Source organism: Leuresthes tenuis, unplaced genomic scaffold (genome assembly GCF_036924035.1).
Source record: "Leuresthes tenuis unplaced genomic scaffold, fLeuTen1.0.hap1 SCAF_12, whole genome shotgun sequence".
Lineage (NCBI taxonomy): Eukaryota > Metazoa > Chordata > Actinopteri > Atheriniformes > Atherinopsidae > Leuresthes > Leuresthes tenuis.
In genome coordinates, this window is record NW_027325366.1 from 3,045,409 (window position 1) to 3,071,193 (window position 25,785).

Genomic DNA, 25,785 nt, shown 5'->3' on the forward strand with positions numbered 1-25,785 from the left:
CAAACAGCAACAGCCAAAGCCACCCCAGGTTTAAACTAAAGAAATTAAACTCCCTTTCCACAAAAAATGTTTTTGATTTTTTTTTTTAACATCTCCAAACATTTTGCAGGGTTTCATTCTTAAATCCATTACCTCTTCAACTTTTATAAGCAAATGTAGACTCTTTGGTCAAGTGTTAATACTAACATAAAGCCAAGAATCTGACCATCCTAACCAGACTTGGCAAAAAAAATGCTGGCTAGTTGGATGCTTGGCTGTCAGAGCTATAATCTTGCCTGTAACTTGACAACCTGGCTTATAGACTCTTTGGCTGAACAGAAAGTTTTTATAATTAGCTTGTGGGCTATTTTGCTGGCTGTTCATTGTTAGCCTGCAGTAGTGGAAGGGATACCTGTTTGCTCTGTTGTGTCGCACTGTTCTGGCTATGTTTTTGTATGCTGTCCTCCTGACTAACAGGCAGCAAGGCTGTTTTATGCTGGCTGGGAATAGAGGTTGCGGCTAAAAAAAGAAAAGAAAAAACTCCATTGGTTTAGTGATCATTTGTCACAACGTTCATCTCACCCAGGTCATATTTCTTTTATTGAAACTTGCCACCAATTTTAGATGACTCATATGAAGAGACTATTAACACTTAGGGGACAAGGAGACTTGCAACGTCAGATTTGTAAATTTCTTATTGACTCAAGATGATTATGTTTTATTAGGGGGGAAATATTTTATGGCACAAAGGATGAATATATATATATATATATATATATATATATTTCTTTTCTTTTTTTCCATAATTTGTTTGTTCTGTACAGAACCACAATTTCAGCCCTATCCAACACCTTAGGGGTGAACTCTAACACCAAATATGAGCCTACATGGCTACATAGAAGCAAGTATCTGCAGTGATACGTAATCGTTTAAAGAAATCTTCTTCAGGAAATTACCAAAGTTATTTTTCCCAACTTGTGAATGTGCTTTAAAATACCTATTTAAATCTAAAACCTGTCAATTACTATGTGATCACAGTCAGATGTAAATTGTCCCCAAGAGTGATTCTGTGATTATACTAAGATTTTGAATAAGTATCAAAGATTTTAATAAACTCACTGTAATGCTGTATGAAACTGTAAAAAAGAGACCTTATTTATTTGTGCAATAAGACAGCAGAAACATAAAGGTGCACTGACAGACAGAAAGTCCATAGGAAAAACATTTTATTGAAAAACATTTTCAGTTCGTAACAGACTGGTGGAATGTGTGTCATTTAACTTAATTTAAATCTTTGAATTTTGAAACCTTTTTTCACACCCTGGCCATTTCATACTGCAAGGAATTGGGAAAAGAGGGCTACAGCTGCCCGGTAAAGATGGCATGACTAAAGAAAACCAGGGGATGACAAACTAACAATGTAAATATAATACTGTTACTTACAAACTGGACTGAAATAAAATCATTAACAGACCATAAAAGAAAGAAAAAACTAATTAAATAAATATTCATGGTACACACTTATGGCACAAATATGCAGCAGTTGGTTTGGCAACTTTTTTTTAAACCAAATTACCATGGAAACAGTGCAAAACGGGATGGAATGGGGAGGACGTGGACTTCCCATTGAGCGCTAGCTAAAATACATAGCAAAAAAATTCAAATTTTATACAAAACATCTTACTTTAAGAATTTATAAAAAAAATGTTTTTTATTGGGTTCCAGGCCATATTTACATAATCTATTTTCCAAAAAAGTAGTATGCTCTGCTTTACTGAAGTGTGTTCCATTTTATATGCAAGTATTTTTCTTTTCATTTCTATTTTTCTTTTTCTTTTTTTTTTTTTTAGTTTGGTCTTTTTTTTTTCATTTACTTTCCTACAAAGATGAATAAGGCTATTGTGACAACCCAGGATCCATATACAATACAAACATGAATGTATTTACAGTTTCTTACCTACAGAAATACGGTGCAAAATTACTGAGGGCTGACCATATGAGCAAGGCATTTTACAGTAGCCTGAGGTGCTTCTCCTAGCCTGTGTGCTAAGACTCTCACATCATCGCTACAACATTTCTGAACAGGTAGGAGCAAACCTGGTAAATGTTGGGAGAGCTTTAGTTGAGCAGCAGCTAAGAAAAGGACGCCAGATTAAAAAAAACTAAGATTGTCATATTCTGCCGCAGTTAGACAGCAACTACATAGCCATTTGTCTGTTGTATCTTTTATCACTTTAAATACCTGTAAAGTTGTGTTACATATGCTTTTTAGTGTTTTTCACAGTTTACCTTTTTACTACGGCACATCGTCAAAAGAAAAAAGGTTCAAATACAGATAATGCAGGAAAAAAGCTAACAGCAGACTTGTGTGATATACTAGTTTTGTGTTGTTTGTTGTTACATCTTTCAGTGGTTAAGAACACTTTCCAGAGGAGTTTTTTTTTTCTCGCAATTGATTAAAAAAATAAATAAGAATTGCATATTTGCAGATTTTGTTGCCTCTCAGAGGCACAAACCTCAGATCAGACAAGGCTTGGCTTTTCGGTGAAAATTGATGAATGAATCTATGATTACATCAACAGTGATGTCAGCAATGGGCTAAAATATGCTTCTGGTGAGGCATAAGTCACAAATAAGATTCGAAGCCAATGGTGTCAATGTAAGTGTAGTCACTTAAATGCTCACATACAAACATGCACAAAAACACAGTTCCACAGAGAACATGAAGGGTGTGTATGAGGAGAATTAGTGCACTGGGTTTTCATGTGAATTTTCCTTTGGGAGATGCTGTGCTGAGTGAGTGTGGGAGAACCAACTAGTCTACCCTTGTTGACACTAATGCAAACTATCTTGAGTCAGAGAACTCTACTCCAGCTCAATCTGGTCCTCCTTCCTGGGACTAAGCTCTGCAACTGTAAGTAAGAGCTCGTGAAAATACCAGACTCAGAGGGTCGAAAATATCAAATAATCAGAAACATACATTGCATAATGTGCAATTATACCATCATATATTAATATTACATATTCTTCTATTCTTCTTCTCCATACCGCCTGACAATACCTGTACTCTACGTGTCTATTATAAATAAATTTAGCTTGTCATCTCATTTTTTATCTTTTTTTTTTATAGTTAAAGTCTTTTTAAAATGTGTATCTACAAATAAAGCAAAGACACACAAAGAAGGAAATGCTAATGGAGAATCTGAGACCATGATAATATAACCAGACTAAAACAACAACAACAAAAAAAGAATAGGAGAGCACCGACCGCGCTGATTTTGGGCCCTTAGGGTACCCTTAATCATCACTGGACCCCTAAGGATAAACATTACAGTACCTAGAGCAGTTACAGCCAGTTACACTGGCCTCAGACCAGATCTTGGCCCTCTTATACAACAGATGTGTATAAAACAGCAATAAGTTGAACTAGATTTATTATGGATCCTAATGCTTTCCTGTGTCGAAAAACCCAGGTCCTGGAGTCAAGCCTTTGCTACTCTGACGGGATAGAGCTGCTCTCCTATCTATGGATATCACTGCGTGGAGGTACCAAATGAACAATGGGGATTAAAAGTGCCGCGCTGTGTACTGTAAGATAGAGGTCCTCCGTTCTCTAAAACACACTGGGGCATTTCTATCTTTTATGCACCCTAATGCTATGGGGATAGGGTTTTCACAATCCTGCCACTTCTAGCCACCATGAGTGTCACTTCTGTCTGGAAGAAACATTTAACTATTACACTATAGGAAAGGAAAACCTCAACTCTCACATGACCTATACCAGAAAATAATTTTTTTTTTAAATGATATGCTCAAAAACCTGACCAGGAGATGCTAACAAAAAGTGAAATAAACTGTTTTCTTAGAAACTTTTGAGTCAAGTGATTTGAGAATGTATAGATCTGAAAATGTGGACAAATGGCGCGATCCACTTTTAAACCCAACAACTTTGTCCCATAAGACTGCCTCTGTGTGCATGGGTGAATGTGTGTATATGTGATGGTTAGCATGTGGGTGGCAATGTCAGTGGTGATCTCTGTCAGTCACTCAGGAAAAGTCCCAGAGAGGATCGATGTAAGAATTTCGCTGCCTCTTCCGCATTTAGCTGGTAAATCCACAAAGTCTCTCTGCATTAGTGGAGGGCTGCCATTTTGTGAGTTCATGTTTAGCCCATATCCTGCTTTGATTTGCCTCATCAACTCCTTCTGTGTCTCTGTCCATTCTCATTTTCAAGCAGTAGTCTCTCTTCAGGTGATGCCAACCAAAATCTTTGCTGCTCTTGCCCCCTTAAAAGCAATCACATCCATATATCTGTCTGTCCATTCCAAAGAAGAAAAAAAATCCCACATCTGTGCATCTGTCCCATTAACACTCAATTTATCCTAGAATGCTGGCTGCAGTGCACAAACTAATCAGGGAGCAACACTTGGGAAAGAAGAGACGTCCTCTCTACTTCCCAGAGAGCAGCAGCAATGACAGCAACGGCCTTCTACCCGGCCCTGTGCTCGTCTCATCTGCATGGACTGTGACAAAACCAGAGCAACAAGGTATCAGCAAAACTTTGAGAACGGGTAAAAAAAATAGTGACACAACATCAGAGGAAAGGAGGAGATAACAGAGCAAGACAGAGTGTAAGAGCAAGAGAGTTCCTTTGTGGGCGTACGGGGGGCACCTGCCCAAACAAAGCTCTGCTCTGCCCCTGGATTGATCCAGTTTCGGCATTTTATAATTCCATCTCAAACTTTGTAATAGATGTTGGCTGGGCTCTGAGGTGGCATCTCCTGAACTATATAGACAGGGTGTCCGTAGTCACCGCTGACCTTCTCATAATGCGGGCAGAAGACGCTGTCAGCAGTCCTGAGCGGGATGATGATGTCGCTGGGCTCTGAGCCATTATTGTTGCCACCACCTCCGCTCCGTTTGGGTGTGGCCAGGGTACTTAGAGACAATGTGGTTGCATGCTGTGGCGAGTGCTTGCGATGCCGTCTTCGATACTTTAGCAGCAGTAGAACCAGCATGATGATGATGATGATGAAGATAACGCTGCCTGAGGCAATGCCGACAAAGATAGCCACCTCAGAGCCAATGACACTAGAGGACTTTCCACCATTTCCGCTGTTTTCGTTGCTCTCTCTAGAAGCATCTTGAGAAACACAGACAAAGAAAAGTGAGTAAAGACAGAGTTGAAGCATTTGACTTACAGCTTAATTTTCAAACACATATCAAAGGGGTAATTTTAGGGGTAATTTTTCAAAGCTGTAACAGGGAGGGGCAAAACAGTACGCTGAAATGCATTCAGTCTTTTCTAAATTACATTTATTGTGGTGCACATATCTACAAAATTATAAGCCACTGTTGCTGTCACATCTGCAGATACCAGAGCAATCATTTTGTAGAGAGGGCCTTATGATCAGCTTATCAGAAATAATTGGATTCCAACCCTCGATTCTGATTTTGTATAGTTGTCTTTGGTTTTTACTGATTAAAAGCATAGAAAACAGTCGAGTAGCATAGTGCCTTAGATTGGTAACTTTTGTATTCACATTGCGTTGACACTATTTAAGCTAATAAAAGGGTGGATATGCAGTGTTTAAAATTAAGCTTCTTGTCTCAGCCTTTCCCTGCATTTGTCTTTCATTTTCTTTTTGTTGTTACTTGTCAAAATCATGGAAAACAAACCAGGACAGCAGCACAGTTTCTTGGAGTGAGACCTGTTCACAGAATGTCTTGGTAATAACAATGCATTTTGATCTGTGGCTATTCAAACTCAGCCAGTGAGCATTACAGACCTGAAACTAGGGCAAGCACTGCCTGATAGAAGATACAATGGCTGAGAGAGATGGAGGCAAATAGCACTTAGATAAATTACATTTAGAAAGACATTAAAAGTAACTTCATTTTCCTGCAGCCCCCCCCCCCCCCCCCCCCCCCCCCCCCCCAAAAAAAATTGATGTCACCATGATGCATCAATTATGGAAGCCAAGCGGTGCTCTGGCTGCCAGTGATGAACACTGGTTTAAATCCAACACTTAAGGGTGGGTGTGTTCTTCTCTTCCTATGACAACAATGTATTCCCTGAGCAGGCAGGATTACTGTGTCCCCCTCTCTGTCGCTGCTTCCTTGAGGGTCTAAAAGTGCTTTCACTGTGGTAGTAGGAGGGGTGAATATAGAATGGCAGGCTGCCCAAAGCAAGGACTCTTCCATTGTTTTACAAGGGGATTATGCTGCCTCAGGTGCTCTGCCCACTGCACCTTGAAGTCCATATGTTTTGTTCGCAGTCAGGATGAAGGAATGAGACATGAAAAAGCATGACACACTAATATCTGGGCTCTATGTTGGGCAAATTTGGAAGTGAAAACAAAAGTATAAGGTAAGGTCATGACCTTGATGAACCAGGATACATAGAAAAGATTGGAGGGCTGTTTATGTGCGTCAGCTTGTTTTGGTTGTTGGACTCTTCTCATTTATAATAATATAATTTCCTGTTGGGATAAATAAAGTTGTTGTTTTTTTTTAACCTAACTCTCTGTGGAAATAATTGGTCTTGAATTTGTTTTAGAAAGATTTTTTAACTGCAAAATATTAGCAGGCATAAATGCAGATAAATGCAGAACAAAGTACCTGCATATTTGTCTAAATTGTGATTTGGCAGAGAAATAAGTGTGTTTCTGTATTGGGAACTGATCGCTCAAGAGATGGCAGTCAGCGATCGGATCAATTCTTGAAAATATCACTTAAGCGGCAGGTTAAGGCTGAAATGTGACTAGCCTGGAGATACCACAGAAGTCCTTGAGGAGCCAGAGATGCCAATCTCTTTTATGGGCAACATTCAATTACTGGCTGAGGATTCGCTAGCCTGTCTTCCTTTTACAGACAAAACATGCAGATGCACACACACACACACACACACACACCTTGGTGCCTTTCACAAACACGTACTGCTTCACATTGTCTCCTACTATCTGCCCAAATGCTAAAATGTTTGAATAAATCAACCATTTTCCCAGGATTCTGTAAGAAGTTGATCTTACCTGATTTTCCCACTTCATTCGGGTTACGAGTGTCTTTGCCATCTGGGTGCTTGGGAGGGTAAGGTACTCTGGTGGGGTAGTTTTTGGGTGAAATAGGGTCAGAGGGACCTGAAATGTACAGATAAAATGTACAGTGATTAACAAAGAATGCTTTTTTAACAAAGATGGCTCAAATCTATTTACAAGAAAACAAGAAATATAAAAAGTTGTGCAGATTGATCGCGCTGAACCTCTGATCCTAATGAGAGTTTGGTGAGTATAATTATGATGTGAATTATTTGTCTTTTTTTTCTCCCACGATCATCAAAACGCCACGTGAAAGAACATCTTTGGAAGAATTTTCTTTACTCCTTGACTGTTAGAGTGGCTTCAGGTGATTTAAGTTTACATACAGAAACAACAAAATAGAAGGTTATCACTTCTTTAAAAAAATATTTAAATTCACAGTGCTCCGAAGCGATACACTAGCTACCAGACGGTAGAAAAATGTTCCTTAAATGATTTTATGGGTTCTTAATAAAAGCAGAAACAGGTTTTAGAGATAAACTGGAGAAGCTAAAGCAGATATGACTGCAATCATTCACAAGAACTGTGTGTTTGGTTGTTAAACAGATTAATATGGTTTTAAATGATGTGTTTGTGTGAGGGTTGTAGTTTTAAATACAGACCAGAGTAAAAGGTTGAATGGTCAATCAATTTACTGCGCATCTGCTATTATAATTGCTGTATTATCACATTAAACAGAATATACTTTTAATCTCTTTTAATGAATTAAATCCGCTTGTCTCACCACAACAGCCTATTTTTATTATCATGAGAACCAATTTCCAGGCAAGTTCAGCTTCGGTTCACTTCTTCCTCAGAGAGCACAGGCTTTGATTTTCAGTCAGCTGACTTTCTGTGATTCTAAGTACAGCTGAGGCTTCTGTTGACAAGTGTAACGACCCTAAAAAAATTACGACAGATAGGTGCCAGGCAACTGTCATAAAACATTACAGCAGTAATTAAAATTAGGATCCAACAGGGTTTGTAGGGCTGGGTGTGCATCCATCACAGACAGAAACAAAATGCTCACAAAGGTGTTGCACACGTTGGGTCATGGATCATGAGAATCATTCCTTAAAATCAGATTTGCATACGTATAAAGCAAACAAGCTGAAAGAGTGTATGACAGCAGAAGCAACCATTGCACGCTGAAATGTCACGCACAAATTTGGCTTTTGCTAGCTTTCATTTCCTGCCCTCTTGCAGGCCCTGGTGTCATGGAAATGATAGAGATGTACGCTGCACCTTTTTTGGAACACAGCACACAATTTTGTATTTGCAGCATTGTTGACTGCCTGTCGGTCAATGCTCACAACTGTAATTCAATGATATGACACTCACTTTGTCCCACTTTCATGGTTATCTTCATTGACTTGGTCTTGCACACTCCTCCCTCCTGGTTGTCAATGCCCTCCATGGTGCCATTAGATGTGGCTACAGATGGCAAGAAAGAGAAACACAAGGTCAGGATTAGCTGTCACAGTGAGTACGTGGAAGTACACAGATGTGTTGCTAAATATAGCTTAAGACGAGCTTTAAAAAAATCAGAAAATTCCAAAAGACAATAGAACTACCGGGTGCCTTCTACTGAGGAAGGATATGACTCATCTCCCCTAATAAAAGCCCCATTGGCCTGTTCATCACCACATATGCTCCTCTCTGGCTAAATATTTAGAATCCCTGAAGTAAATTAGCTTGAGTAATTGTTACTGTAATATCTCTAAGTGTGCTGATGGGACTCGTGGAAGAGACAGTCAAGGGAGGTGAGGGGTGAGGTAAAGACTAATGACAGTGACAATTTTGGCAAATTCACCGGTTAATTATGCCTTAACACTAATGACACTCAAGAGAGTTGTAGTCTGTTTTTAAAGGCACATTTTAGGATTTCAAAAGCCTTAAAAAGCCCTGGTATGAAAATCAAACTAGTTGCCAAAACAAACTGGAAACTAAACTAGATTAAAGAAGATCAAAAGATGTGGTAAGATCAAAGTTAAAAGAGAGGGATGATAATGGTCCTGAGTCAAAAAGATTCTAAATCATATATTCTTAAAAAGCACTGAAATATAGAAGAAGACAAAAGTACACTGCTAAACACTGGACAACAGTAGAGGGAGTGGTGGTGCAAAATGTTCCACGTGTGACAGGAGGTACAAAACAGACCTTAAAAGCAGATACTTTAAGCAACTTTTACAAAATAAAAACTGACTTTCCGCCAAACACAGATATGCAATGAACAGAGCAAACTGCTGACACTCAATCAGACAGCAGCCCATTAACCACTGCTCTAGCTTTATCTTTGCTGCCTCTAGTGGCGAATGGACAGAAGTGCATGGAAATTACATAAAATGTGGGACTGGGAACAGGCATGCAGGGACGAAAAGGGGTGAGGTGAAGGGCGGGGGTGGGGGCAGTAGGACTTGTGGTCTATCAGGTCAGTAACACAGAGGCTAACGAGCTGCCAGGGCTTAGCGGCTTGGCTTCGCGCCAGTGCTCAGTGGCCCGCATTCATATCAGCCAAACACCCCCCCTCACCCAAAACTCCGCTCTGCTGCCTGCCTCTTCTCTTCTTTCTTTTCACTTGAACAAAACCCCATCACCCAGTTTCTTCCTCTTTAGGCCTGCTACGTTGCAACTTTCACCTTCTACACATTCCCAAATGTTCTCCCCTCACATGTCATCTACTTACAGCGTTTCCATCAGCTGCAGGGAACTTTGAACGCAGGCGCTTCTACAATATTCTGATTAAATTACGGTGAAATAATATAATGCACTGCATAGTCCTCCACCTTCTCCTCCTCCTTTTTACTTTTTTCACTTTTTCCCCTTCCTCTCGCTCCCTCCCAGCTACCAATCATTTTGATCTGAATCCTCTTGCTTCAATAAGACGGTGATGGGAGCGGACACAAAGAGCATGTTAACAAGGACTCCCTCCTTCCTGCCCCGCTCCTCTCTTGCTCTCTCCCCCTGTCTCCTTCTCTAGCTGACCTATGGCTTTTCAGTGGAGACAGAAAAGCACATTACAGACAAAGCTGCTTAGAGACTTGTGCTCCTGTTCTGCTGTGTGTTTATGTGTGTGCACACGTGTGTGCATGTGTTAATTTCATAAACCTGTTAGCACAACGCATTGAATGCTACAATGCTGCAGAATGCCACTCAGATGCCAATGTCTTAATGCCATTTATTCTACTAAATATTCAGCACAGTGAGAGCATGTTGCATTTGGTAGATGGGTTAGCTGGTTAGCTTCTCAAAACCACGTGTTACTGACAAATCAGGTTCTCATGGTGGGAAGGACGCTTTTCTACTCAGAAGGCGTATTTAGGTCTCATTTCACATGCTCTCCTCTTTGCCTGAAATAACTATTTAACACACTGGCACCTATGTAAACTAGGGTATGACAAAAGAGAAGCTTCTGTTTTATCAAGCCTCTCAATACAATTATATTCTGGAGGAAAAATCCAACCTTTTGTCATTTTTTACTTTAAATTCTCCTTTCACTTTAAATCCAGAGTAAAACACATTCTCTCTGCGCCATGGCTGCAGTCCAAGCAAGCCTGACTTGGATTTAAACAGAATGTGATTGTTGAATCGGCTAAGGCTGAATGAATGACTGGGCCCTCCTTGGCCCACTCAGAAGAAGGCCAAGCTGAACTGGCTGACAGACTAGCTGATAGAGTTAACTAGCTAATCCATATGATTTGGGACAGGAGGTGGGAACACATTTTGTAGGAAAGGGGTCCAATACGAGACCCTCACAAATGGATTTATTTCCCAGCTACTGCTGGAAGTTCAGCACCCAAAAAAGGTGCAGAGGTGGAGCAGTGAAGGATGTAGGGGGAAAAAAGGTCCTGAACATAAAGGCAGGGAGAGAAGGCAATCAAAGTACTGCCTGAGGCCAAGTGACATGTTGAGTGGATCTGTAAAAATGTGCTAGTACACACATACCTTCAAACACACACCTCTCATGTAGTCTCAAACAAACAGAGGGTGTGTTTCAATAAACACCCTTCTCACTTTGAGAATCACCCTGCCTTTGTTAAAGCCACCTATTAAATTAGAGCTAGCATGCAACAACACCCAGTGCTTAAACAGTAATCTGCATAGACACACACACACACACTCCCCCATCTGTCTTCACTGTCTTTAATTTCATTTTCTCCTGTTTATCAAATAAAGAGAGTAGAAAATCACCCTGTGGTTAACAAGACAATCAGTTGTGAACTGCAATACTGACAAAGAGATAAAGAGCATATAAGCAGAAGAATCTCAGGTGTCACTGATTGCTGAGCTGGCCTTTTTTTTTTTTTTTTAAACATTCATTTTGTGTAAACTGTTGTTTTAGAGTTGTACTTATGGCACTTAATGATTATCAATTTACTTTTTGGAACATAGATTTAATAAAAAGTTGTCGTATAAAAGCTGACCTATCGTTAGCCGAGTTTATGGAGCATTGTTTAGCTGGAAAAACTACTCGTTGAATGTTGCTTTGCAAGCACTGCCAAATGTCCTCCATAATTAATACACAATGCATTGCCTAAAGACATTGGAGGGCTGCTCATAAATACTGGCACAGAGCAAATGCAAGGCAAAAAGAGATTTAAGAGGCCTCTCTGACAGACAGATCAGATGGGAGAGAGCATGTATTGCACAGACAGAGGGAATGGCCTGATAGACAGAATGAGGATGTATTCAGGAAAGATAAACAGAGGCAAAAGAATTAGAGAGGCAAAGACAGCTATGATCTAAACGATGAGCGTAATTGTCATCCGTGGGGTTGCTGTGGAGCATGCAGGGGTTACAGGCTGGTTAATGCCCATCAAAGCTGTGTGCCCTAATCCCCCATGACAGGAGGCGCCTTCAGTCCCTTATGGGACCCCAGTGACCCTTTGAAACAGGGCAAAGCAAAGCTGGGTCACCAGCAATGCTAATCGACGCTGCGCTCTCACATAAAACTCATAAACATTTTAAATCTACTGTTTGTATCCACTTAAGCTGTAAATTTAACATTCAATTAGTGCAGCAGTGAGAGGTGGTTTATTTCATTATAGGAGCTAAACATACCCAAATCAACAGCGAGCTAAAGCAAAAAATCCTCTTGCTCTAGCCTATTAAATATTTCCTTTGTAGACACATCTTAGCATTGACTAAAGCAGATTTATCAGGCCAGTCGTTTAGTAATGCAGTAATAATACCGAAAACAATCTAATTATCTGAACCTCGGTGTACTGGGATGATTCAGGACTAATATCACACTAATCACACAAGTCTGATAAAAACCAAAAAGCACATTTTGAATTCACATCAAATTAGAAAAAGAGGAATTTCCCCATCACAGCTCACGCTAGATTTGCAACACTCAGTGTAGCAGAGAAATGATTGGACTATATTCTTGTGGGACTGGAGTAAAACATGATTAAAACCTTTATTATATTTCCCTGTGCATATCTGCTCTGACTGCAAATGCAGCCTTGCCCTGCTGTCCTCACTGTGCACCTTCATTGTTTAGTTGACTGGTTTATCTCTCTTATTGTATCTATTGGTTTGCATCCCCGTAGTGCCACACTTCCTCCTTGCTTCTTTAGCTCTCTTTCCTTTTTTCCTCCTCCTCAACCCCCCATGCCACCATTTCTCCCTCCCCTGTCTCCCTCGTTAGCTCTCTTTCGTCACTCTTCTGGCTCCTTTCCTCTCTCATTCATCTCTCTTCCCTGCTCTTCAGCTCATGTAATCATCTAGCTCACTAGGTTTTCGGCTGTAGGCCATGCTGCCGCAAACAATCACATCAGACTCATCTGCTCTTAACTGGAGCAGCATTGTGCACGGGCACTTTAAACAAGGCAAACAAACACACACACACACACACACACACACACAAAAGCTTGGTGACAAATCTGCAGGTACACAGCAACTAACCACGAAAGCAAATAGAGGATAGTTTGCAAAAACACAAGTGCACACCCAACATGTACAAATAAGGTGCTGGGGGTGCTGGGGAGGCACACCCTGGACTGGTCATTAATTAACCCGACACCCACATTGCCTATTTGTGGTTGGTGCACTCGAAACATGTCTGACTGAAAGTCAGTGTGCATCGCAGGAAAGCACATTATGAGACATCCAATATTGAGGCATGATGTCAGAGTTACTTTGATGCAAAGGGGAGGGTGGGGGGGCTAACATACTCATCTAATCTAAGTCTAGCCTTGGCACAATACTCAACACAAAGCTACACTAATCCAATTGGTTGAGACTCAGATCCGTAGCATTGATGTGAGAGCCTGGGCAATTGTGAGAAGAAATTGGGGATTAAACGCTGGTTAATTAATTACGTATTGAGTGCTCACTCTAAAAGACTAATGAAATCCTCTCACTGAACTTTTCTGAGACAGTGTCACACGCAGATGAAGCTTTTCCTGCACTAATGGGAGTGGACGGGGGATGTCTAAGGAAACATACACACATACCAAGACAACAAGGTGGTGAATCCTTCATACAGAGGTACACCCTGTAAGTCAAACCCAATGGCTTTCTGGAACGCTGCAAAGTAAATGCAACAAAAACTCCACCCAGACTTGCCTTAGCAATTTTCTTTTCTCTCTTTTGGCTTTTTATGTGCATGTGCTTTACTCACGCTCTTTGTGCAAAGTAGTAGGTTATTAAAGCTGCAGAACTGGGATCAGAGGTCACAGGGTAGAGGCAATTCATTGCAAAAGCTGTCACACTTCAAAAAAGAAACTGCTTGATCTCTCTTTAGACTTGAGGTGAAATGGCAGCTGCAAAGATGAAGGAGTGAGGATGTCAATGTGGGGGAATTTGCAAGAATTAAGATATAAATCAAAGTTTCCCACCAATCCTTCTGTTCCAATTTGTTGATTCAGCAGGTGAATGAAGAGGACAGTTTTTACAGAAATTAAATGAAAAGAAACATATAAACTGCTGAGGGCTGTTGCAATGGAACATCTAGAGCCTGTTTCTTAAATTCTGGTCCACCACAAATTTTAGCAAGAGGTTTGGGCTTATCAATAATAAAGTGCAGCATTTGGGGTGCTGGAGGGTCGGGTGACGACCTATGCACCTCTTGAGTCGGTACCCTTTGTAGTCCTGGGGCACACACCTACACTGTCAGGCTCATAGCCTGCAGGTATGACACATTAGAATAAGTGCAACCATGTAACTCTGATAGAACAGAAGAAGTATTTAGTATTTGTGTGGATGTCGTGCAGCTTATTGAGTCTTTGTGGGACTTTTGAATACAAAGAAGCTTAAAACAAGTTGTGTAGGATTTGGCTGTGTAGTTGTGATTATCAGTTGATGCCTGAATATTTCAGCATAATTCACCATACTCTATCACAATGCCACATTTGGATAGGAAGCAGCATTTCCTGCTATTCTTTAATCTTCTCCTCACTCTCCCTTCTTTTCTTTCCTTCTATCCAGTCAGATATATGGCCTTCCCCACTGTGACAGCTCACAGATGGCTGTGGCAGAGCCTCGCAGATGGTCCTATCTGCAGCACACCCCCCCCCCCCATCGGCGCCACACAGATGGTTCAGTCCACCTCCCATGTTTCAAACCAGGGGGCCGTCGCAAAACTCCATCAGAGCTTGCTCCCAGGAAGGCTTTAATACATCACAGACAATCAGTAACGTGCAGTAACGAGTACCCACAACTGCACCATGGGAATACATGGCAAATCATAAAATCAACTGAGGATGATTCTGAAGCATATACAGGGTAAGGGCCTTTAAAAGTGAGAAAGCTGAATTCTTTGGTAATAACGATAATTAGTGTAGATAGTTTTTTTTAGTACTGTCTCATTATTTAACAAATCCCAAAGGTTTACACATACTAAAGTCATCTCAAGTCTTTAAGTGCCTTTAGATTACATTTGTTGTAATATATAAATAAAACTGAAGTGAATTGAATTGAAGTCTGAAATGTTCATTTTACTTACAGATGATGTAATAATCTTTTCCCTTAAAGAACTCCAGCCCCCACAGATTAGGGCTAAACTCCTGAAACTTGAGGGTGAACTTCACATCCTGGTCAGGCTTGACGCAGTTGAGCAGCGGCGTGTCAGCTTTAGTGATGGTGCAGCTCTCCAGCTGCTCTTTGGGCACCATGTACACCTTATAATACTCCACACCATCGGCCACCCCGCCATCCACTCGGGGACACACAATGTCCAATTTATCCCCAATCTGGGGATATAATACCACACCTTGGCCTGGCACGAATCTGAAAAGAAATGAAAGAATTTAGGGAACAAGAAGCACACGTGCAAGAGAAATAGCTTCAGCATCTCAATACATAAAATAACACAAGACAAAATAAAAATCCAGCTCGGCCCGACAAATGCGAGAGACAAACTATAGAGACAGCAGTGGAAAAAGGTCCTACAAGGAATCTTTTAACTGGAATTAAGTTGAATATCCCAAAATCCCTCCAAAAATAAAATGTAGTTTGGGATTTAGTACTGAGAGCCCTTACAGCATTCCTGTAATTTCACACTTATGCACATTTTCAGTTGGAACTGGCTTAGAGATGAATTAGAGTTGGATTTAACTGCTAAATGAATTTGCTCCCCTTGAATATATTTTAGTGTTAGAAATGCATGGTCAGAAGGTTTGTAGTAGCAAAAATAGACTGACATGAATGCAATGCAAATCCAGACTAATGAGACTGGAAAATTAAGTATCAACTAATAATAGTTGTTTTTTTTTATAATATTTCATGTCTTTCCCTCTCAAATCTGTATCTATACATTTTTGAAGAGGCTTAAAGAGTGTTACACGTAAGTATGCTCAATATATATGTATAGATGGAAGCATAGATAAAAAGGAACTTTGACCCATCTGTCTGAATGAGAAGCCTGGAGTTCAGTTTCACAAATGCTGACGTTGTGATAGCTGCCGCACCTTGGTGTCGTTTCGGCCGGCAGAGCAACTCCTGATTTTTATAACATGTGGTGCGTTTGAAAGACAGGAACAGCTGCAGGGAGGAGTGTGTAAGCAGGTCTGTCTCTACAGGCATCTGAACAATTGTTTTACAAAATCATAAACATAAATTCTTAAAAGTAAAACAGAGAAGCTGTAACTGTGTAGAGAACTCCAAACTTCTCCTAGACGTGTTCCTGCAGTGTAGAAGGCCACAGTGTCAGCAGTAACAGTTCCTGTTCAGGATGATGACTGCAGCAAGTCCACCGTACCACGAGCTCCTGTAGAAATAGTTCCGGTGCTGTTTTGATTTTGCAGTCTTTTTTCTCTGATCATAAAGACAACCACCACAGGGTGGCAAGGGAGCCTTTGCATGGGGGGGCAGAGCCAAAGCCCAGATGATTAATGAATAAAAGAGAGATTTCAATGACATGGTGGAAGGAAAAATTGAGCACAGTATATACATAAACAGAGCATGGAATCAATTTTTCCTCTCACTTTCTTTTCTTGTCTCCCCATCTCTGGCTCACACACAGTCTTTGCCTTTTAAACAGACAGATGCAAACAAATATATTGCCTCTTTGCCTCTCAAGTGTGGGTTAGATACAAACACACAGAGGTACACACAAAAACACATGTGCACACATTGCAGCAGCTAACTAGGCCATGGCAATGTTTTTTATTCCTCTCACTGCCCCAGCACCATCCCCAGGGATATTCTCAGTGGTGGTACAGTGTGTCCAGTGGCAGACAGAGACACGGAGAGGCAAAGGACATGTACTGTACGTCTATGCTGTGCAGCACCATCTGACGTCATCCTCTGCGAGTGTCAGAGGGAAGAAGTGAAGAACAGAGTGGGAAACAGAGAAAACAAGGTCCTTGGAAAGGCCTCAAAAGCTTAACTTCTTCTGGAGCTGTGTGTATGACTTAAGTCTGTGTGTGTGTGTGTGTGACTGGAGACATATTTAATCATAAAGTGTGTGAATGTCTTTATACAGTGGGAAAGCATTGATTTTTCCAACATCGTCATGTTTGCATGTGTGTAATGCGCACGAGGTTTATGTACAGAGGCTGACCGAGATGAGCTCCAACACTCCCCTCACATGATGACAAGGAAGTTAGAAGCAAACTACCGTCCTACAACTCCATGTCTGTGTCATGCTTGGTCTGTCTGCATGTGCACATGGTCTGTGCTGACGAGGCTGGAAAGATGGGGCTCTGAATTCCAGAAATACAGTTTTGACTTATCAATCTTTACATTTGAAAAAATAAAAGCTTCAGCAGTCTGTCAATATTCCTGATAAATCCCTCTCAAGAAATCGAAAAGCAGGATTGATTGTGTTCCTTATCTCATCAAATATCTATTACAGTTCATTTTCATATCTTACAGACAAATCAAATGGGAAAATATCATGACAGGATAATGACAGAAACAGCACTGACAAGCATTGCTGCATATAGCCTTGAAAAAGGCTCACAATTGAAAGAAAAAAAGAACAAGTTTATTGTTGCCACCCATTCAGCCATTTGGCTATCACCATCGAGGTCAATTGGAAGCAGTAGTTATGAACATTATGCTCTGTTATAAAATAAGTAAAACTAGAGATTAAGCTCATGAATGCTTTTTGCAGCAACAGGAGCCGATCCCTCTTAGCCTTAAGTTTATGGGGGGGGGAAAGGCACATGGGGGTGTGCAGGTAAAGTGAGGTCTGAAGGCATGCTTATCTCAGGTCTATCTGAAATAAAAAATAAATTACCAAAAAAATACCAGCAACATGTGTTGTTCCTTGTTATCTTATTTGCACAGAATTTGTGGCAGAAACTTGCTGGCGCTAGCAACTCAACAAAGCTGCATCAACTGCTGTTAAAACTTCCTACCTACAAATGCTGTGTTTGCATAGCATATTTCCACCAATGTAAGAGACTAAGATGAGAAAAACTGTGTATTGTAATGTTTGCATGCGGACCACAGCTGAACTCAAAGCAGGTCAAGCACTCAAGCACTTACTGTAGAGAGTGCATGAATCAAACTGCATGTGTGATATGCCAACATGAACACTAAATATACACACAAATCACATACAATATATAAGAACACTGCTATCTGTAATTACAGCTGTCACACACACACACACACACACACACACACACGGGGTGTGTGTTCTTCCATGCATAATGTGTAAGATAATAGAAAAATTATCTCTCATGGCTTTTTGTTTTTATTTTTCAAGTCAACTGATTGACATCAAAGTGCTATATAATGAAAGCATTAATAACTGCTGATAAAAAGGAGAAAACAGCTGGAACTTACGTTTAAATATAAGTGGTCATGGAGCTAATTAAGGGCAAATATGAGCTATTCTGATATATTTCATCAAAGAAAACAAAAAACGGACCGAGAAAAGATAGCAGTGGAAAAGATATGAACAAAGTGGATGTAACGAGTAGGTATGTGTCAGGTACCAGAGACCTGGCCCTCTATCAGATAATCGAACAAAGCACCACGTGAGCAAAGCAAGGTCGCACAGACAAGCTCAGCAGGCTGACAGAGCTACTGCTAACTCAATGGATGAATACAGGGACAGAGATTAGAATGAAGAGGCAGCAAGCAACTTAAAAGCATGTCCTCCATCTCATGATTGTAAATGTATTCGACCCCCACCCACCCTACATTCCCTACCTGCTCACCACTCTGCTTTAAGGCGTACTTGGCCCTTCACCCCCCGTTTCCCCTCCCTCCTCAACTCTTCCTAAAACACCCTTATCAGTGAGACACTCCCTCCATCACACTCTGGTATATATTCCTTGACCAAAGAACCTAAGGCAATTTAAGCCTTGAAAGCTTGAAAGGCATTTACGTTAAAATGTGAAGTGATGACTGATGTGAAAAAACAAGACAACCTAAGTCAGTGTGGAAGCCATATGGAACACATTCATGATATTGTTCGAATCATTTTAATTAAACACTTCTACCACCCACTGCTCAGGCTGTAGAACACTAACCGAGTGGGGACAGACTGCTGCCTCTGCTGCGGAAAGTGAATATATGATGAATATAAATATTTAACTACTATTTTCTCTTTGGTCACAGAGGTCCACATTGCATCTCTGTCATTTCATTCTGGATAACGTCAGGGCCTCCACCCATCTTAATTAGTTGTCAAATATGTTTTAACCAAACTCATTTCCATTTTAAACGATACATTTTTCACAAATAGTCCCACTGGACATTAAATCATCTTTCAAATTTTCAAATTGTTGTAAACAACAAAAAAACATTTTAATTATCCTAAATTCATTCACTAAAAAAGCTTAAACTATTACGAAAAGAGAGAATTTTTGTTGTTTATAATCAGCTCGATCAGATAAACTGTTGCTGTATCTATATTACATGTAACTGCATTTTAAATTGAAGGAAACACTGACTCGAAGCAAAAGAATAAAAACAGCCTTTTAAAAATAGTTCGACATTCTCAAATGAGGATTTGTAACTTTTCTCTGTGAAAATGCCTTTTCTATTTTCTTCTAAGATAGCATGTGTTATTTATCCTTCCTCGCAATAAGGGCACCGTTTACAAGCTGGTAGAATGAACAAGCATGAAATCTTCCACACAAAGATGGGTTGTCAGAGAAATCTGCTCTGCAACATCTGTTCTTCTAACCGATTTTCTAATGGAGGAGAAAGGAATCGTTTAAAGCAAAAGTTAGAAATAACGTTGGAGGAGTGTACACCTACTTTCTGAGGTGCATCTGTCTGTGGTAGAAAAAAAAGTTAGATGTCTTGTCAATCTAATGTTGTCTTTTTTAACCTATTTTCGACCCAATTCCTTCCTCTCCCTTACTGTCTCTCTCTTGAACAACTTTCTATTTATACATTGTTGGATCTATATATGACCAAACAGAGCTGGGCTGGCCACCCTGATGTAATCCGTGCCTCTCCCTCCTCTGTTCTCATCCTGTGGCCCTAAATTTAAAAGAAAACAAAGTGGAAAGTAGCTATTTACAGCAGATCGAGAGCAACTGCTCATGACTGAATCACAAATGTGAAGCAAGAATTCATCGAGACGGCAAACAAAGAGGCTACGCCAAGGGTGAAGCAAGGGTTAATCCACAGTCCTCTGCAGAGCTCCGGCTTTGGCCCTCTGTCGGCTAAAGGGACAGAGGTCTTTATGGCAACACCCTACAACCCCAGTTCACTTTGGCCCCTCACTGGTTCTGCCTACACTACATGCCTGTGGCCCCTACCTTCCATCCTGTAATCCAGACCTACACATAATTACCCTCCTTAGCCCATGAGACCACAGTGCTCTCATTCTTTCCCTTTTTTTTTCATTTTTAAAAATGTTCTATTGTCTTTTATTACACAGTGTTAATCGTCACATTTTCTCATTTCTCTTGGCAGTAACCAAAGCTAAAGTTATCATCTGGATAACCTAATCAATGATAGTTCCATCATGGATTTAACTTTTTCCATCAGTAATAATCTGAATTTTGAAAAACATTTGTATGCCAAATTTACAGTGCAAAATATACTTTCCACCATAACAAAGGGTATTTTAAAAAGCAGAGGCACAGTGATGAAGGGGAAGAGAGTTATTACGACATTCAGACATTTGGCCCCATCAATCGTTTATGATGGACTTGCATTTTCATGCCTCCTGCTCCCTCTTTCCTTCCACATACACAAAAGGACCTAAAGAGGTGCCCCGTCAATGCCCGGTCACAATGGACCTTTGGGGCTTCTATGTAATCTCTTAATGAACTGCAGTGGAGGAGAGAGAGCACTTCTTTTACATAAACCATGTAAAGCAGGGGTCTCCTTTGTTTCTCCCTCCCGACTACAAAATGGATTACCAGATGAAGGAGGTGTGTGTGGTGTGATGTGATGTGTCTATGTGTGGTGGGGGACACTGGAGTAAGGAGTGGGAGGAGTTGGTTGTGGGGTCATTCTCCCTTATTTTTTCTAAAAAGGCTCATGCAAAGGGGCAGTAAAGAAGTAAAGCGCAAACAACAATGAGGTTTAATCGACACACCCTTGGGCCCCGTGGAGGGATTCTTTTTTTCTCCTGCTGAAAGATGCACACACAGTTAAGAGAGAGCTAGCCGTTTCTTTATCCTCTCCCCAGCCAAACGCACGCACACACAACACTCACACAAAGATTAGACTACCCTGGAGCTTTTGCATTTCTAACATTTATCCTCCCTTGAATAGCTAGAGGAAGGCCAACACTAACTAAAAGATAGCTAGATGAAGAGAGAGAAAACTTGGTCTGTTGAACATGCTAACCTGCTACAGAAAGAATTCAGATTTGGCTGCTCTCTGTTACAGAAAAGCAGGCACGAGGACTCAACAAGCTGCAAAAGAGGGGAAGAAGATTGGTTGACTCTTATTCTGATCACACTCACAGAGAAAGTGAATTGTCAGTGGCAAAAATGAGACTATTCTACAAACGCGCCTGTTCTACTTAATGAACACATTCTCTTTTTCATAGGCAAATTAAGAGCAAAAGTAAAATACTTTTTTGGTGGACTTCAGATTTATTACAGCCACAGACACTCCTGTAACTGTTTCTGCTTTCACACAGAAACTGAAAAAGGTCGACGGTGATCTGTCATATCACTCTTTAGCCCTTTACCTCGAAACTTTCAACAAGAACTGGGAACAAGAAATGCACAAATTAATTTGCAAGAAAGCCCACTGTTTTTCTGACAGCCTGGGTGGTGCCTACACTATGTATTTGCACCCTAACCCTTTTTAATTTAAAGGCTATACAAAATGGAAAGGAGAAGAAATTACACACACTGAATAAGTTGCCTGCTGGCTGAACTCAGAGAAAATGAAGATGTGGTATATATATATATATAAAAAAGACATGAGACCATACATATATGCATATGTGCGTATATATATATATATATATATATATATATGTGTGTGTGTGTGTGTGTGTAAACACACATATAACTATAAGCACACACAGCATATAACTGCATAACTTCACAGCCAAATGGAACTATGAAACCTAAAAAGCTGATCGTCACTTTGAGCTCACCACTTTAATTGTGAGACAGCTCTATAAGGTATACCTTGTAGGTGTCTTAAGTGCAATGTGAATGGGAACCTGAACAAACACTTTTTTTAATTGGGTAATCTAGCGCGCCACCGTTTAGACACAGACGCGGAGTGACTCTAACAGTGAGAGACCAGAAGGCCGAGGATGTCGCTCAAAAGTGGCCGAAACTCAGTCCCTTATGCAACACGGCAAATCCCATTAATGTCATGGTATACTGGAAGTGAACAGGACCAGGGTACGCACGGCTGCACCATGTTAAATGTTAACGTTAATTTCCAGCAATTGCAGGAGGCTGCATGGTGTGCGACGATGGACACCTGTTTAATAACCTCAGCGTCTCCACTTGATCCATTTCACTGAGAGAAAAGAGGTGAAAGAAAATGCGGCCGCACAGGAACCTAAAGCTGAGCTTTGGGACGAGTTGGAAGTTTGGTCCTATACGACACGGTCACAAAGACGCGAGTAGCCCGTCGGGCAGAGACCAGGGGGGTTGGAGGGGGAGAAAGACGCATTATTTGGCAGCAGCAAAAGAGTTTAACCGCTTTTCTTGGCCAGGAGTTAAGGCTAGAGACTTGAGTTGCTTTGACTGCCGGACGTGAGAGCAAGGATATGAAACCGAGAATTTAGGTCCTCCAGGGTCTGTTTGGTCACCTTACATCTGCAACTGGTAACAGCTCCTAGCCTGAAGTCTGATGGCAGCACTGTAAACTGCTGTAGAGCCCTGTCACAGCTTTATCTCACCGACCATATTTCCAGCTCAAATAACTCTAAAATCCGGTTCATTGTTCAAAAAAATGCTTCAACACACCAACTACAACAGAGCATTTGAGGCACAGTGGAGGCACAAAGTTTCCGCCCCGTCGGGTTGAGCATGATTCTCCTCGCTACATCTCATTAACGATGTCTTTTTCTATTAAGGATATAAAAAAAAAAGAGCCGAACGCTTTTTTTTTCACCATTTCCAATCTCAACAGCAGGAGTATAAACGGGCCTTACAATCAGCCCTGCGCGGCCTCAGAGCTCTGCCATCTGTAACAGGACCAAACACGTATGGCCGAAGTTTGAGGTGACCCCAAAAAACAGATACTGGCAGCAAAAAGTGATTTGACGTCCAGGACACAGTTCCACAGAGGCCACAGAAATATCCCCAAAAAGCGCACAGTACATTGCACTGCTGAGCCGATTCCATCTTCAGTAACTTCGTGTTGACGCGCACGGCCCTCACCGTGCGTAATTATTTTCTCACGGCGAGACGACACAGGCAGTAAATCTATCAGCTCCGCAGATAAATATGTTCTCAATCCACTTCACATATCTTTTTGTGTGATAAAATGATCGTGATAAGAACTCGTCTTAAATGATTCTCTGTTTGAAAAATATCCGAACTCTTCCACAGAGGTTGGCTGCAGAACGGTGTGCGTGTGGAGGGATTCAATTTTAGGAATATTCAAGATTTCATACGTAGAGTGATAAATAAGATAATTGCGTTTATTGTGTCAGAACAGGACAAAAACCAAAACATTTTTTCACGACAACAGCCGTGACAAAGTGGCCGTCAGGCGAGGGCCAATTCACACGTTCACATCCCGCTAATCTGGGAGCTCTTTGTTCTGGTCCCCCGGCTTTATTTTAGCCCACCGCTGCAAGTTATTTTCAGGTTATTTTCAGCATGTTTACTGGAAGGGGAAGGAAAGTAAGATCGTTTTTTTTTTTTGCCGAGTATGACATAAATTCCTTCAGCACCGGGGAACATATGGCGCTTACCTGGTGTTCGTTGTGTTCCAGTAGATGGACTCCAAGATGAGCGCCCGACACAAGTCCACTTTGAAGGCAATAAACAAAACTCCAATATAATATCTCCACATCGAGTCCCCCATGGTGAGCTCGCGCGCCTCCAAAATGGGTTCACAGTCCGTTTCAAAATAAACAAACGTGTATGTCCACAAACACACAAAAAAGAAAGAATAAAACGAAGAAATCAGGAGACAAGCGCACCGAGAGGGCTGACCAAAATGTCTTCAGCTTATTTCCCGATCCTGTGGGGTTGCATACGGAGCACAAGTCCCGATTTAAGCATCTCCAGATGAAAGACCTGCTCCGAAAACCAAAGGCGCACGACAACAGTTCATTCAGTGGACAGTGCGTTAATATTCTCCTGCATTCAAAAGGCAAGACTTCAACCCAGTGAAATACATTCCTCAGAGAGAAAAGTGGTGGTAGTGTCCGCTGGTGGACCGGCTGGCAGACGGAAATTGCTACAAATACAAATCCCTCTGCGTTATTGTCAAGGGGCTCAAGCCAAAATCCTGAGCCACAACAGCAGAGCAAAGCAGAGTAATGACTGGTGGTGGAATGGTGATGTAGTCCCCTTTCAGCTGGAGCTGGTGATGAGCAACAAACTGTGGGTGACAGCAGCAGAAAAATGAGCAGAGCGAAACAATGAGGTCGGATGAAAGAAATTAAGAAAATGATCAAATGTGTGAATGCAAGAAATCAAAAGAGCTGAAATGGAAGTTCTCATACTAGAGGTTCCCTCCAAAAAACGGCCGAATTGCTGCGGCTCAATCCTGCGGCTCCGTCCCCCGAAGAAACAGCCCGCAGACAGACGCAGGGAGGCTGTAGGTTTAACGGCTGCTCCGAAACCTGGATGGGAAGTAACTGCAAGGGACAGCGACTGGGAATATTTGGTGGAGCTGGTTTAGCCCAGGCCCCGCCCCACGGCGCAGCTGATTGGTCGCTCAGCGGGGAAGTCAATAGAAGTTCTGCTGTCAGTCAAGGAGGACAACTGGTTCAACGGGGTGACTATTGGAGGAGAAATTACTGTTAAATTCCTCTGATTTCAACAGGCGGTTGGATCAGTTTGTCTTTAAATTCTTTTTAATGTTAGTTTTGTCAATTTCTTATGTAAAATTGCCACATTTCTAAGCAACATCAGACCTACAAGCACAGGGTTGCAATTACTGAACCGACAACCGAAAAACAAGGGTTCTGTCCACGACAAATGAAAAATAATCCCTATCAGTAACACTCTTCCTGTTACCCCTGACAGCACAGCCATTTTTAACTGAGCAGATTTAAGGTAAATTAAACCACTCTCATCAAAAGAATTCCAGCTGTCAAACACCAGTAACTGAAGCCCCGTAATGACAACAAGGAGAAAGTATGCGCTCCCAGAAGGATCCCAGTGAGCCGGGCGCCGGGCGCCAGGACGCGGCACAGCTTTTCCGAAAGGCAAGAGCGCCCACCAGCGGAGAGCGAGCGGGACGTACAGCAGAGGAGAGGAAGGAATTCCTCACTTTTATGTCTGCTCACAGTAGAAAAAACGCAAAGTCTCAAAACAGTTTGTGTGAATTAAAAGTAGAATGATGTCGGGCATTGCAGCACATGAAGCATGGTCGAGTCGCTGAATTTAAACGGATTTTCAGACGTTTTTGGACATTTTAGAGGTTCAGATGATTTCTTTTATGAGCTATGTGATTATTTCTCTTTAATGAATAAAGTCACTGACTCATTTACAAAGATTATCAGACCATGCATTGATTATTTTTAATAAATTAACATTATTGTCTGTTAATCTAGCTTTTTCATTGAAAAAGCACATATTCACACCTTGTGAAAACACTAAGTAAATAGTCTCTAATTTAATGAGCGCGCGCATACACAACTGTTGATTCCAGCTGTCTGAGTGAAGTGTGTGAACTTCTGACACATTTCCTAGACTTA

General features: G+C 41.2%; 1 protein-coding gene across 1 annotated transcript; it reads right to left on the bottom strand.

Moving 5' to 3' along the window:
• Nucleotides 1-1,187: 1,187 nt before the first annotated feature.
• efnb2a (ephrin-B2a) lies at nt 1,188-24,702 on the bottom strand. Its single transcript, XM_072397826.1, has 5 exons — nt 23,827-24,702; nt 15,007-15,290; nt 8,397-8,489; nt 7,011-7,118; nt 1,188-5,122 (listed from the first exon to the last, which is right to left on the bottom strand). Exons 1-5 carry the CDS (start codon nt 23,937-23,939, stop codon nt 4,716-4,718), a joined length of 1,005 nt encoding a protein of 334 aa, XP_072253927.1. The 5' UTR covers nt 23,940-24,702; the 3' UTR covers nt 1,188-4,715.
• Between the last annotated feature and the right edge of the window lie 1,083 nt (nt 24,703-25,785).

Coding starts and splice junctions, on each gene's coding strand:
- efnb2a (XM_072397826.1), bottom strand. CDS start 23,939: ATGGGGGACTCGATGTGGAGATATTATATTGGAGTTTTGTTTATTGCC. Junction 7,119..8,396: donor AACCATGAAAGTGGGACAAA/GTGAGTGTCATA, acceptor TGTACATTTCAG/GTCCCTCTGACCCTATTTCA. Junction 5,123..7,010: donor GAATGAAGTGGGAAAATCAG/GTAAGATCAACT, acceptor GTGTTTCTCAAG/ATGCTTCTAGAGAGAGCAAC.